The sequence below is a fragment of the Trichoderma atroviride genome, chromosome 3, assembly GCF_020647795.1.
Source record: "Trichoderma atroviride chromosome 3, complete sequence".
In the NCBI taxonomy this organism is placed as follows: domain Eukaryota; kingdom Fungi; phylum Ascomycota; class Sordariomycetes; order Hypocreales; family Hypocreaceae; genus Trichoderma; species Trichoderma atroviride.
The window spans coordinates 157,187-171,733 of NC_089402.1; the positions used below are offsets into that span (position 1 = coordinate 157,187).

Sequence of the window (14,547 nt, forward strand, 5' to 3'; positions counted from 1 at the left end):
ATACGAGCCCCTGTATCATATTAGGTAGATGTGGAAGCTCGCCTGTCAGTTGCCAAATACGCACGGAGACCCACGCTGGTGTTTCACCCACTGATCGTGCCAGCCGGCTCAAAGTCGCGCTTTTACGCTGTACGTTTCCCGCAAATGTTCTTGATACTGATTCGAAAAAGGAGAATGATTACTACTCGCATGAATCACGAATAACTGCGCCTATTGCACCAACTCCATAATAGCTTAATACCCAAGGGGCAATCGATCTCATCTGTTCCGGATTCCGGAAGCGCCGGTTCACTCTAAGGACCCAGCGCCGATTGTGTTTCGCACGGATGACTAGCTGGGACTAACATTTTACGAGACTCATACAGTACATATTGATCACATTCAGCATAGAATTAAGATGCCTAGGTACTCTGTCATCATTTGTTCGAGACGTCTGACCCATTCAAAACATCATAATCATCGTGTGATACCTCGTATCTTTATTAGATTAGGGTGATGTGATACGCTGAACGCGTATTTGCAGCCCGCTAGCCAGCTGAGTGATCAAAAATAAAGAAACCTCCTCCAGTCCTGCCCACAGCGCCTAGGCCTTTGAGATATTCGACGACCAAATCATGGCCTCCAGCCATAGCCCCTTGCAATGGAGTCTGCCCTCTGCGATTAGAGCTCGCATTCACATCAGCACCAGCGTCGATGAGCTTCTTAACAATATCCATATGTCCTTTCTCAGCAGCAGCATGCAAAGCAGTCCCGTCGCCGTCGAAGCCGCCTCCTGAGGCCTGTACGTCAGCGCCTGACCTGAGTAGAAGCTCCACGATCTCTAAATTGCCCTGCAGGCATGCCCCCTGAAGGGCTGTAATGCCCTTATACCTTGCTGACGGGGCATTGGCCTGCGCCCCAAGAGAAAGTAGCAGATGCACGATGGCCCCAAAACCGCCCCTTGCCGCTGCCTGTAAAGCGGTGCGACCCGCTACTGGCGACGGGGGCGCATTTACCTCGGCACCACGTTCCAATAGCAGCTTCACAATGTTGAGATGGCCGCGCTCCGATGCTGCCTGTAGCGCAGTTCTTCCATTGTAGCGAGCGACAGCGAAAGTATTTGGCAGCGAATTTGCCTCTTGTTGGCTTCTTGTTAGTATCCGAACGCCGTGATTCGTCTCGGGCCTCATGTTTACTTCTGAGCCTGCTTCCAGAAGCAGGTGGACGACCCTTTCATTCCCCTGCCCGCAAGCAATCTGTAGCGCGGTACGCTGAAAGTTATTCCCACCGCAGAAATGAACATCTGCTCCAGAGCCGAGCAGATATTTGACAACGTCTTCATGTCCTTGCATGCAGGCTGCTTGTAGGGCTGTTTGGCCATAATAGCCTCTTGGGGGGTCATTGACGGCAGAGGGACCTGGTGAGGCAAGGATATCTCGGACGGCCTGAAGATCTCCGCTTCTAGCAGCGAGCTGCAGAGGTGTCCAGCAGTATTCTTCTACATCTTCAGTTGGCAATGAAGGATCCCATGCCGCATCCAACGGCGACAGAAACGTTTGGTGTTGTGGCCGCACTATAAGTGAAGTCTCGACGAATGTTTCTGCCATTTTCACGTTGACAACCTATCGCGGCGCTGCTTTTTCTTATAAAAATGCGGCGATCAGCGATATCAAGCATTTGAAAAGTGGCTGATTGGATTTTGGCTTTTCGGGGATTGAGTATCTCTACAGAACCACGTGCAGCTTTGATCCTTCGCGCAATTTTTACAAGCGGCTGCGCGAACGTAATATCAGATTAGCCTGGTATTGGACGCCCTTTGATGCACCTACGATTCGTGAATATGTAATTATTGCCCATATGACCACTATGCGCGTGTATTCACCGCATAATGCTCATGAACGCCCAAAAGTAGTAGGTATATGTCAGCATATAGATATTTTCTTGTAACATAATCTGGCGATTTGTGTTGTATGGCAGATTTGTCAAACATGACGCAAACTGCAAACCATTATTGTAGCCCTTCTATACGGTATGTTATTCTATTGGGCACAGTAAACCCAGAGGTGAAGGAGAAGAAAGAAAGTAAAGAATGTTCAAATTGATCAAATTGTTAATTAAGCTCTGAATCATTTACTGGGCGAGATGCGACTATGCTCTCCATGAGACAACAGCCTCCTTCTACATTCGTCCCAAATCTATTCCTTTGCACCTTTGGCGATGAAAAATGGCTTCATACTAAAGTTCTTGCTAAAATCATGCCCAGAGATATCGGATGCATGTGGTGACGTGTTGGGATATAGCTGGTAGTCAAAGCTTCCTGGAACAAATCCAGCTTTGGACAGAAGATCCTTCATATCTTCAACTCCGTATCCGTGATGATTAGAAATCGTGTGCTGAACCCGGGCTTTATGTTGGGCGTGATAGTCGTCATGGTTGGCGCATTCGCCTCCCTGGGTGTGGTTATGAGAGTGAGCGTCTGGAGCCAGATCTATGACAACCAAGACACCACCGCTTCTTAGGCGCTCATAAAGACCAGAGAGAACGCCCGCTTGATCCTCAATGTGATGAAGAGCCATACTAATCACTATTAGGTCGAAATTGAAAAATTCCTCTGCGGCGAGAAGCGTGTTTTCGGGTGGCGGTGGGATGTAGCCCTGGACAGCGTGCATTTGCTCAACTGGGATACCCGACTGTTGAGCCATCTCGTTGTAAGATGCAACACTAGTTTCGGAGATGTCGATACCCCTAATAATGTCGAATTGGCCCAGAAGAGTGTTCGAAACCATGCCAGGGCCGCACGCATAGTCTAAAAGCTTCACGGGAGAGCCACCTTCTGACCGACCTCGGACACCCATCCACTGGACGCTGTTGGAGAGGGCATCGCCGATTTTCTTGGACATGTCGAGTACCCACTGCTGCTTAAATAACTCGCGACCGTGGTCACTATTGAATGTTGGCGGCTGTTTCATCAAAGGGATAATGAGGGTGGCGCAACCCAATCACTTACTTCCAAAATCGGCGGTTGGTTGCCGCCAAATCCTCCTTTGCGTGCTGAGAGTTTTCCATTTCGAAAAAATAATCCTATCGCTTGGTTGCTGTTGAACACAAAGAGATTGGACTTTGTGCTCGCAACATGGACGAAAAAGGAGTCTTAAATACTTAGACAAAGTCTCCGGAAAGGATCCGCGAAAGTGTCCGCGACCGCTTGCTTGAAGTGAGTTTCGTGCTACTAATATGCCCTGAGTAGTTATTTCTCCGCTCGGCATATTGGCCTCAATTTCACAGAGAGACTCTCGCTAATATCTGCAACCAATGTAAGTGGAATAATTTGGGCTGCACATAGCAACGACTTCTTGCTTTGTGGTTCTACTCAACACACTAAGAGTGGCGTTTTACTACTATACTACCGACGTCACTGTAAATTTGTGTGCAAGTCTGGGTGAGTACAACAAGATTCATTCCAATCAATTGCAATACAACTTTAAAGTTAGCAGCTACATAATATTCATTGTCAGTTATCATGATTAAAATTAAGACACTGCGCAAACTGTTGCCGCCATAAATGTTCAAAGTACGCTATGACTTATACTACTTCTAACCAAGATTAATCCTCCGTATACATGTTTACAGCACAATCACCTCAAACTAGTTTCTGAATGATAAAATTAGGGAATTTGTGAATCATTTCATTATTTTTGTTCCAAAGAGAAAGTGAAAGAAATATAAGGAGCAAAGAACAACGAAGCAGACGCCCTGTTACTACCCTGTTGGAGAATAGATTGAACTAGGTATGTAAAGACTGTATACATTATGTCGCTTTCTTTCTTTGGGCTTCCAGTTAACCTACCATTCTGCAGCCTTTATGTCCAATGGTAAGCGTAACATTCTCTGTCCGTCCGGGGTCGGGGATGGTAGTCGCCCCCCTCGTATATTTATCTGAAGCGACTGATGAAGCATCCTCGGCGCTGCCAAGCCTGCATCGCGCTCATTTCGCATAGTGACAAATTCCTCAGCCGTGATACCGTCCTTGAGATGCTTGTTTTGCTCCCTGTGGTCATGCACAGTCATGTATGCCTGCGGAGAACGGCCGTCTTTGGGAGGATAATCGTGGCCAGTCCATATCTTGACATTATCTGGTAAGCTGAGCAGCTTACGACCTGACGAATAGAGACTTTCAGAGCTGCCACCTGGGAAGTCACAACGCGCGGAGCCAATGTCGGCGTTAAAAACAGAATCGCCACAAAAGACGTTATCTTCAGTCAACACGTCAGCAACCTATGACGATCTAATTGAACTTGATTTGGTGTCTTACCTCCAACTTTGTAACCCATGTGATCAGGCGTATGGCCAGGGAGATGCATAGCCGTTGCTTGGATATTGCCAATCATAAACTTTTCATCATCTCCTAGGAGATGGTCAAAAACGACTTCATATTGCTCCTCCGGAACTCCATATCTCTTGCCAAAGAATCTTTGGACCTGGCCAATTCGCTTGCCAATGGCAACAGATGGCTTATATCCCTGTTGCTCAGCAAGACGCTTCTGAAGATAGGAAGCCGCCGTCAGATGGTCTGCATGTACATGGGTTTCCAGAACCCAATCAACTTTGTAACCTTTCTCCTTGACCAGTGCCAGCAACGCATCAGCAGTGTGCGTAGTAAGGCTCTGGCTTGTGCGATCAAAGTCCAGGACAGGATCAATAATTGCGGCTGTCATGGTTGACGGATCAGCCACAATGTATTGCCATGTGCCTGTGTCGGGCTCAAATTCGCTGTGAATAGTGGGCTCCATGGCTGAAGAAGAGACGGTGGTGAAAGCCTTTCTGCTGTATATAGACAGTTTTTTAGATCTGTCGATACTGGCTGAGCTGCCGGATGAAACGCTTGAGCGTGTATGTAATGGTCTGTGTCTGGGACTCTGGCAACGAGAACTAATCTTGCAGCTGCTAAAGCACCTAGCATGTGTTGAAGGTCGAGTCACAACGCTTGAAGTAAGAGACGAAGCAGCCTCCAACTGCCTTAGACAACCGGTGATGGGGTATCGAAGTGACATTGTGCACAGCTGATGCTTTATAGTTGCTGCAGAATGAATCTAGTCGCCGGCTTACTCGTCAGCGCAAGAGGTCAACGAGCCCAGAACAGGCGCGGGCATGTCTAATATCGCAAATCGATTTGCCGCATCGAGTTCCCGCGGGTTGATGTCATCTTTCAAGTCGTACGAGTGGCCAAGTGAGTTCGGCGAGCCGCAAAGCTGGTCGGCGACTGTGCACCAGCCATTCATCAACCATCACCGACTTCCGGGCGCTGACGATGCGTTTTTCGGTGGCGGTCGCCGGATCCTCGCTGACCTTCTCGGCTCGTCGCCGTCAGCCACGGCTAAACATCGGCGCTGCGTGTTCCAGCTGCGGATGTCGGTGATGCAGGCGGGCCGCGGCGACTAGTCGATTGCGCGATCGGTGATTATTCATCGCAATGCGTGCAGAGAAGCTCACATTTTAGCTTTTAAGGTGTTGAGCCGCGGAGATTTCCTTGTGTCCTTTTCCTTTGTGGTTTGCCGTGCTGTGTTTTGTTGCTCGTTTTCTTTATTGGCCATTTCTCTTCTCTTCTCATCTCATCGCCGTCATGTTCCCAGCACGCTCAATGGCCGCCTGCCGCACTGCCACCGGCCTGGCTCGCAGCTTCGCCACGGTATCAAACGCCTCTGCTGGCCGCAGCCACCGGATTGTGGTGATTGGAGGCGGCGCGGCTGGCCTGGACATCAGCCACAAGCTGCTTCGATCTGGCAAATTCGCCCAGGACGACATCGCCGTGGTTGATCCCGCAACGTGGCACCATTTCCAGCCCGGGTGGACCCTGGTTGGCGGCGGCATCAAGACCAAGGAGGAGCTCAGAAGGCCGCTGAACAGCTTGATCGACCCTAAATTCAAGTTTTACAACGACAGCGTTGCCGGGTTCTCACCGGAGCAAAACTCCATCACACTTGGCAATGGCGACAAAGTCAGCTATGAGCAATTAGTTGTCGCCCCCGGCATCTCAGTCAACTACGGCAGTGTCAAGGGCCTCCCGGAGGCTTTGGCTGACCCGAAAAGCCTCGTTTCTTCCATTTACAGCTATGACACTTGCGACAAGACTTTTGAGACGATCCAGAAGCTGCACAAGGGCACTGCCATTTTCACTCAGCCGGCTGGTCCGATCAAGTGCGCTGGCGCGCCTCAAAAGATTCTGTGGCTCGCTTTGGACCACTGGAAGCGTGCTGGCCTTTATGATCCCGCCAACCCCGCTGGTTCCCCAATTCAAATCAGCTTTGCCACGGGCATGCCTGTCATGTTCGGAGTTGCCAAGTACAACGCCACGCTGGAGCAGCTTCGCAAGGAGAGAGGAGTCGAGGGATTGTTCCAGCACGATCTTGTTTCCATCGATGGCGACAAGGCAACCTTTGCTCTGCCCGATGGAAAAGCCTCTGTTACGAAGCGATTCGACCTCTTGCACGTCGTACCCAAGATGGGTCCTCATGCTTTTGTCAAGGGCAGCGCCCTGGCGAATGAGGCTGGCTACGTCGATGTTGATGACGGCACTACTCGCCACAAGAAATACCCCAATGTGTGGTCTGCCGGCGATGCATCAAGCCTTCCGACGTCCAAGACTGCTGCCGCCATCACAGCACAGACACCTGTTCTGGTTCGCAATCTCTTGGGATCGCTGGAGGGCAAAACGCCTGACGCAACATATGATGGATATGCTTCATGCCCGCTGATAACAGAGTACGGCAAGGTTCTGCTTGCCGAGTTCAAGTATGGAGGAGAGCCAAAGGAGACCTTTGGTGACTGGTTTGGCATCGATCAGGCCGTTCCTCGCAAATCTTTTTACTACATGAAGAAGCACTTTTTCCCTTGGGTTTACTACCAGCATATGGTGAAGGGAACTTGGGGTGGTCCAAAAGGCTGGATCAACTAAGTAAATAACTTGCCCTTACAACTTCAAATTGTATCTATAGTTACTGAAAAGCGCTACGTGTGGTGTATTTGTTTCTTCGCGACCCGAAAGGTGTCTTAGTATGTGTTTATAGCTTGTCTAAGATAAGTGCCTGGGTATATGTGGCTCTGGGATGGGTGGGGGTAAGGGAACAAAAATATTGCAGAGTTTCCATGATGTTAGTGAAAAGAGAAAAGTATTCAATGTATACAATGTCACAGGTTTCACAAATTGATCTGATAATTAGAACTAGCTCGCATTGTATGAACGTATGACGCTGGATTACATGTCACCCCATAAATGAGTGAGCGAGTGGGCTTGCCAAATTTTCTCGAAAAATGTTCAAAATAATCCCATCACCGACGCCGACCCTCTTCGCCTTGGGTGAGTATCTTGCGGGGTTGTTCAGACACAAAACTGTTAGCATCATACGATTTGACTCCCTCCAGTCAGCTACTACTTTCTTGGCATTCTTCGTAGGTACAAATTTGATCTAGGTATCCGGTACACCCGTGAAAGAGAAGCTTGAAGAATAGTGAAGAGGTAGCTCCCCTAGCAAATTTGCTTCACCATTTATGTGTATGTATATGTATGTGAGAGATATATTTGTGTTTCGACAGTCAAGTTAACATGTGCAACATCACCCTAGCCCATGTCTCTTTTTCCGACGCCTTTCACTCACACTCTCGCCCGTGGTGAGCAAGCATGAAAGCTGATAAATGTAGACGCACTGTAAACCCGGGTTTAACTGTAAGTGGCGTAATGACGAGTAAGCCACAATAGCCTTTACCAACGATTGGAGTCGAGTGACTACTAGGTCCAAGGACAGTGCAAACATTTAGTCTGTCAATACACATTATTCGAACCAACAATGCTAAAGGAAGCTCCGCAGATAACTGGCCATCTTCGCCGAGGATATTCCTTAGGCCAGTAACGTATTGGCTGACTCTCTTAGAGTACGACCAACTCATCTAGGCGTTCTCTCTAGGGGATGCAGTGGTTAGCTTCTACATAGCCCCATCACTTCATCCAATACCATACACTGCAGACGACTTTATAATTATTAAGTGCATTTATTGTACTTAGTTTGTTGTTGCATTAGCTCATCTCTTTGATTGAAATTAGTCTTTTACATACATCGTGAAATTCACGAGGTCATTGTCACGAATAACGAACGAAAATCGAACACGTATATTTGTCTTGTGTAGCAATAATCAGGATCATCTCAGCACAATCAGACATTTTATCAATTTCAACAGAATGAGAAGAACGAATTGTAAGGTTCCATTGGATGTAAATTTGTTTGCTCTATGTATGTAGAAGAATGTGTTCAGGCCTTTCGTATCAAACGAGTGTAGGCAAGGCTCTATAAAAGTATGTGCAAGAAGATAAGGATGGTATATGATTGAAAATGGATATATGCAGTACATGTAAGAAATGTATTCACATATTATCCATGATTCAAGAAGACAGAGCATTTCTTCTTAAATCATTGTGTAAACGAAGTGAAGCTGCTTAAGCACAAGTGCTAGTAGCAAGGGTCCAGCCCGTAAGACGGTTAGCAACGTCGGAGGCGTAGCAAGCAGTGCTACCGAGGCCATTGTCGAGAGAGGCGAAATCAGCAGAGCCGCTGTTGTAGAGGCGAGCGGTGGCATAGTAAGCCTGGCTGCCAGGGCCCTTGACCTCACCCTTGGCCTGTGAGTAAAGCTTCTGGAGGCCAGGTCCCTGAGAGGTACCGGCAACACCGTCTTTGATCATCTGGTCAATGGCAGATGAAGGGCAAGGGTTGATACCGAAGCAGGTACCAGATCCATCGTGAGACTGCATAAGACCGGGGTTGGTGACGCCGTTGTTTGTAGTGGGAACACGGACGCAGCCCTTGCTCTCTTGCATGACGATGGCGAGGATGAAGCGCTCGTCGACGCCAGTGGACTTTGCAGTTGCCTTGATAGCATTGGCAATATCCTGAATCTCGGTCTCAGAGTCGTTGTCGACCCAGCCGTTCCAGACGCAAGACTGCTTCATGAGAGGGACGTTGGCCTTCCAGAGGTCATCCCAAGAGCCCCAAGAGTCCTGAGAAGGCCAGCCAGCACCGACTGATCCGTCACCCTGGTAGTAGGTGTACTTGTCTGCAAGACCGCGCTTGACAGGAGTCTCAGCAGCGGGAAGGGCAGTACCGAGGGCAGCAAGGCCGGTAAGAACGAGAGCAATGTTGCCGAACATTTTGATGTTTTGGATTGTGTATATCTTTAATGAAAGAAAGAAGTGAAGTAGCCTCAGGCTTAGTTGGAAAGGAGTGTTGGTAGAAGACGTTTGAAGGAAAGGAATGTAAAGGTGAACTGAATTGTATGAATCAAAATATCATTGCTTTCAGAGGAGAAATGAACGGCTTTTTATACATAAATTCATCTATATAAATCATTTGTCTGTCTAGCATGGAAGTATGGGGTGTCACCCCTTCCGATGCTAAGGCAAGAAGGCAAACGCCATCTTTTCAAGAAAAAAGTGAAGAGCTTTCTAACAAAAAATTTCTCATTCTTACAAAAAATTCTGAATCTCCGAGTGAAGGACGGTGGTGACAGTAAGGAGGAGACCGATATGCGGTATGAAAGCCGAAGACACCTCTTTAGGGGACGGCCTAAAAACGCCACCTGCAAGGGGCCATTCTGAAAAAGATCCGACTCGTGCCCGACTCGTGGTATGTGGATACAAAGGGTCTTTTTTAGCGTAAGGTCCACGTGTGCGAAAGGGGAAAATCTCGCAAGCCTTGTGCTCCTGGGTTGGCAGTTATCTGCGATATCAAGTCGGTTTACTATTGTTTTACAAGCGATATTATTTACTCTTCACGTTCACTTGTCTTTTACTTTCTTGCTCCATTATCACTACCTCAGATTTTACTTTATAGAAAAACTGCCAAGAGAACTTGACATTTGGTAAAGGAGGGGATGCGCTAACTGTTTGAGCATCATCACCATCCAACATGAATGCATCATAAGCGCCTTTCGGAAGGTTGCAGTGTCAACTAACGGAGTGGCGCTTTGGAAGGTCACTAGAAAGGATAAGTGGATTCATAACTGGCAAATGGCAACAAACCACCCTACGTTGGCGTATAGACGAGGCGTCAACGTTATCGAATCGGAAGCACCCTCAGTCATTTGTTCCTGGCTAAATAGATTCTTCTTTTTCCTCTTCCAGTATCCCTGGATTTGCCGCCGGCTCTATGTCGGTGAGCGGCTTCTCAGTTTTTCATTGTGACCGAGTCGTCAAGACAAACGCGTAGCCCCTGAATGACAATAGCACAGACAACACCATTTAGGCAAAAGAAGTTCTAGAAGAGTTTGACGCCTTGCGCTAGAAAACCAGCCACACTCCTTGTAAACATCACAACTTGCATGTAAGTGCCTATTGAGGAATACAATGCGTACGCATACTCCTTTGCCAAGATTGCCGCGTTCGTCCTTGACAAAACAGAAGTAATCCTAGTACTCCAAGTAGTACTAAATCTTCGGTTTCTAGCCCCAAGTCTAAGAGTCCGCACAGATTCGGAAATATGTTGCCAACGCTGGGGTAAGCAGCGGACCGAGGGTGCCGAAGTACTAACTAATGCAGAGAGGCCCGAAGCCGTGCCTACAAACAGGAAGATCGTGCAGGGAACATCTTTGTAAAGAATATGGGGTAACCGAACACGAAGTCGATCATCGACTCAAATTCTGGGGAAGCCGCAGAACGGTTTATGATAGACGCTATAATGATTTCTATTTACTTCATAGATGCATTTAAAAAAATTCCTTGAAGCACAAGAAATCAGAAAAGAGAGAAAACAAATCAGTTGCCCATGTGAGGTGGGCATGGCCATTCTCGGGCATCCGAGGTTGCCACGGAAAACTTTTCGCACCGCTGCGTCATCCACTGCGTGATGGAATACACCAAAGGAGATGCCCCTTCTCTACAACCCTCAAAAACCTGAACAAAATTTCTCTTGGGATATACTGCCATTTCGGTGAGTTGACAGGCGCCTTGTGGCGTTTGCCCCTGGCCGGCGTTGCCCGAAGCAGAAATTTTGTGCCTGGTGTGGCTGTTGATTTGACAGAGCAACGCCACTTAGCCAATGCTTTTCAACGGTGTGCGCGTTCTCGCGGTTATGGAAAAAGCCGTCCAATTGCGTAGAATGAGCGTACTGTACGGAGCTTCAAGCAAGTTAACAGCATTAGCTCACAGCTAAATGGGGCAACTGACTGAGATATTTTATGGAGTCTTTACAGTATGTACGTCGACAAATACAGTGCACGAAGGCCAGAGAATGTGTTGCTTCTTTGCCTCTCATTAATTAACTGTGGTAGAATTCGATTTTTTTTCTTGCCTAAGACAATCTCAACTATTATAAGTTTCTGAATGACTAAACCGCCAACAGCGTAATACTTTTCGTAGCGGGTTGAACATTACAATCGTAGCGCCCAAAAGCCGAGTATCGCGCCCGTTGAAGGAAAGACTTGCATAAGTAATATTTCAAAAGGGATTTAGATATCTCAGTGAGGGTAAACGTTCAAGGGAAGACGGAAAAGAAAAATTAAATGAGTGGAAACTCCCCCGAGGCGATTTGGTCATTCTTTTTGCTGGGAACTCTCCGCTAGAGTGCATCAGCCCTTTGCTACCTGCGCTACTAACAGGAGGGTTCTCTCCGGAATTCACATCAAGGCTTCTTTCCGGCCCCGCACGTTCTTGACACTGAAAGCCGGCTTAATTCCAGAAGGGGCCACGCCTGGTTGTACTATCTGCGCAGCCTGATTATTAAACGTCATTGCTTAGTATCAAGTTGGCAGGTATAGTCTTATAATCACTACCCTAGACATGTTGAAAACAAAGGAGATAGCATTGTAAGAGCTCAAGCAGACACTAAAGCTCTCAAGTATCGTTGTATTTCTATGAAACTATGGCCGTTCAATGCACAAACTGGTTTTTGGCCGACATAAAGCATGGACATTATAAGTATTGCAGCTCATGAGGCATGTCATTGTTTGCAAAGGAAATTAGTTCTCAGTCTCGCTACTTCAGCGTCGCCAGCATTATTATTTAGTTTGCAACGAATTGAGTAGATCCTATCTAAGTAAAGAAAGACCAGAACAAGTCTGGTTTATCTAAGGCTTTCTTCGCATTGGATTCCTGCTACTTCCTTTTACAAAGGCCTATCCTTCCATGCATGGACGGATATGTCCGTTTAGTTTTTTCTATAATAAGTGACGAGCCATGTCGTTTTAGAGGCTAACTACATTGGAGCACAAAATACTTAGAGTCGAGGCGCTCTTTTCACAGCTACACGATGTTATTTGTTCCTGATTTCAAGGGTGTAGGTGCACGTCCAATAGCCTGCAGATCGAAAGGAGTGACCACCCCAAAAGAGTAAACTGGCTGACAGCTGACAAAAATTAACGGAAAATGGTCTAGTTTTGCGGACTTGCGCCTTTCCGCTACGCCAGCTATTACCCCGGTTCATTGAATAGATCAGGCACGTAAGTCGAAGTCGCAGCATTCGTTGCTTAATTTGATGTTTCGTGATTTTTGTTTTTACTCTTCAGGCGGTACAAGATGACCCAAGTAGGAATTCGGATTTTGCCTTCAACCCGGATATTACGGGTGAATGGATTGTCGGTTTGTAGGCTTGGAAAAGACAATGGCAAAACAAGAACAATCTGAATATAAATACTTGAAGCGCCTTCATCTGAGTATTCGACCACATCCTAACTGCTGGTAACAAAATCGAGCTGAATACCGAAACCCTCGCGATGAAATCCAGTCTCGCATTCTTGTCGTGGCTGGCCTTTGCCAATGGCTCTGCAGCCTCACAGAAAGACCTTCCGACTGTTGACCTCGGATATCAAGTCCACCGCGCAATCTCATATGATGTATGGCTCTCGAATCAAATCATCAAAGGCAATATATACTGACTGGTATTAAGAAAACGTACAAGACATACAACTTCACCAATATACCTTTTGCGGAGCCTCCTCTAGGTGCTCTGAGATTCAATGCGCCGGTTCCACCCAAAGGCCGAAAATCAGGGATTCAAAACGGCAGCATTGGCAAGGTCTGCCCTCAAGCGACTCCTAACTGGCTAGGAATGAGCACATTATTTAATACGGCATTCGCGAATCACCAGTTGCCTTTCAACGTGACAGCAGCAAATGAGACTTTATCAAAACTGCCTCCGCTGCCGCAAGATGGTAGAACAACGGAAGACTGTCTTGTACTTGATGTTTTGGTTCCTCAGAAAGTATTTGACGCCAGAATTACGTCTAAGAAAGGCGTCAAGCCTACCAAAGGAGCACCAGTTTTGGTGTGGATTTACGTAAGTAGTATCATGAAAAAGAATAGTTAAAGATTGAGTAACCTAACACTATGAACAGGGTGGTGGATATGTGCTTGGAGATAAAACAATGTTTGGTACTCCAAATGATCTCATGGCAGCAACTCAAACCAAAGGTTCCGATGGAGCTATCTGGGTGGCAATGAACTATCGTCTGGGTGCATTTGGTTTTCTTTCTGGCCCTACGTTGCAACAAAACGGTACATCAAACGCTGGGCTTCTTGACCAGAGGCTTGCACTTGAATGGGTTCAAGATAATATTCATTTATTTGGAGGTGATCCCGATAATGTCACCGTCATGGGCGTTTCGGCCGGCGGCGGATCGATCATGCATCACATCACCGCCTATGGAGGTCAAAAGCCCGCACTTTTCCGTCGTGCTATCCCGCAGTCGGCTGGTTTGGTCCCTATGCCTGGAAATCGAGCACAAGAGCAAGCCTTCGACGACTTTTTGTCTATGCTTAACGTTACTACACTAGACGAAGCAAGAGATTTGCCATCGAGTGCATTGCAAGCTGTCAACACGAAGCAAGTTGGTAATGCGCCATACGGTACTTTTATATTTGGCCCAGCCGTGGACGGCACTTTTGCACCAGGAATGCCATCAAAGCTGCTTCTTCAAGGTGCATATGTCAAAGGCATAGAGGTGGTCTCCTCTTTCAACCAGAACGAGGGAATGACCTTCACGGACCCTTCCGCTTATGATAGCGAGCCTCTGTTTAGGAAGCAGATCGAAACTGTATTTCCGCTACTTTCCAGCGATGATGTTGACTTTATTTTCGGAACGCTGTATCCGCAGACATATGATGGATCTCAGCCATATACCGATTCTCTTGGCAGAGCGCAGCTGCTCATTGGTGAAGCAGCACTCGTTTGCAACGAGAATGCAATGGTCAAAGCTGCCATACAACAGAACCTTGCTGCATTTGGCTATGAGTATTCCGTCTGGCCAGCAGTGCATGGGTCAGACCAGGTTCCGCTTTTCTCCAATGGACCAACACCAGGCGTAGACCCTGAGGTTTCGAGCATTTTGAAGAATATTGTTGGAGGCTTTGTGAGCAGTGGTTCGCCAAACAAGTCTCCAGCTGGCATTACGGCGCCTCCCTACGGCCAAGATAGTTCCATTGTGAACATCCTGGTCAACGCTTCTTCTGTTATTCGAGATCCTACGGCAAACAAGAGATGTGACTGGTGGCAAAAAGCGCTGTATTATTAGCGGCTCGGTTAGATGCTGTCA

The 14,547-nt window shown here is 47.4% G+C and overlaps 6 protein-coding genes across 6 annotated transcripts; 2 read left to right on the forward strand and 4 right to left on the reverse strand.

The window, feature by feature from the left end:
- Positions 1 to 527: 527 nt before the first annotated feature.
- TrAtP1_005263 (uncharacterized protein) lies at positions 528 to 1,586 on the reverse strand (the record flags this gene model as incomplete). Its single annotated transcript, XM_014089455.2, has 1 exon — positions 528 to 1,586. The coding sequence occupies one exon, from the start codon at positions 1,584 to 1,586 to the stop codon at positions 528 to 530; it is 1,059 nt and encodes a 352-aa protein (XP_013944930.1).
- Positions 1,587 to 2,054: 468 nt separating this feature from the next.
- Positions 2,055 to 3,077, reverse strand: TrAtP1_005264 (uncharacterized protein). The gene is made up of 2 exons (XM_014088927.2): positions 2,987 to 3,077; positions 2,055 to 2,922 (listed from the first exon to the last, which is right to left on the reverse strand). The coding sequence occupies exons 1-2, from the start codon at positions 3,043 to 3,045 to the stop codon at positions 2,175 to 2,177; spliced, it is 807 nt and encodes a 268-aa protein (XP_013944402.1). The 5' UTR covers positions 3,046 to 3,077; the 3' UTR covers positions 2,055 to 2,174.
- Positions 3,078 to 3,532: 455 nt separating this feature from the next.
- Positions 3,533 to 5,428, reverse strand: TrAtP1_005265 (uncharacterized protein). The gene is made up of 2 exons (XM_014089454.2): positions 4,292 to 5,428; positions 3,533 to 4,232 (listed from the first exon to the last, which is right to left on the reverse strand). Exons 1-2 carry the CDS (start codon positions 5,028 to 5,030, stop codon positions 3,823 to 3,825), a joined length of 1,149 nt encoding a protein of 382 aa, XP_013944929.2. The 5' UTR covers positions 5,031 to 5,428; the 3' UTR covers positions 3,533 to 3,822.
- Positions 5,429 to 5,457: 29 nt separating this feature from the next.
- Positions 5,458 to 7,170, forward strand: TrAtP1_005266 (uncharacterized protein). Its single transcript, XM_014089453.2, has one exon. The coding sequence runs from the start codon at positions 5,600 to 5,602 to the stop codon at positions 6,929 to 6,931; it is 1,332 nt and encodes a 443-aa protein (XP_013944928.1). The 5' UTR covers positions 5,458 to 5,599; the 3' UTR covers positions 6,932 to 7,170.
- Positions 7,171 to 8,464: 1,294 nt separating this feature from the next.
- TrAtP1_005267 (uncharacterized protein) lies at positions 8,465 to 9,172 on the reverse strand (the record flags this gene model as incomplete). Its single annotated transcript, XM_014089452.2, has 1 exon — positions 8,465 to 9,172. One exon carries the CDS (start codon positions 9,170 to 9,172, stop codon positions 8,465 to 8,467), a length of 708 nt encoding a protein of 235 aa, XP_013944927.1.
- A 3,557-nt stretch (positions 9,173 to 12,729) lies between these two features.
- Positions 12,730 to 14,526, forward strand: TrAtP1_005268 (uncharacterized protein; the record flags this gene model as incomplete). Its single annotated transcript, XM_014089451.2, has 3 exons — positions 12,730 to 12,849; positions 12,903 to 13,292; positions 13,351 to 14,526. The coding sequence occupies 3 exons, from the start codon at positions 12,730 to 12,732 to the stop codon at positions 14,524 to 14,526; spliced, it is 1,686 nt and encodes a 561-aa protein (XP_013944926.1).
- Positions 14,527 to 14,547: the final 21 nt, after the last annotated feature.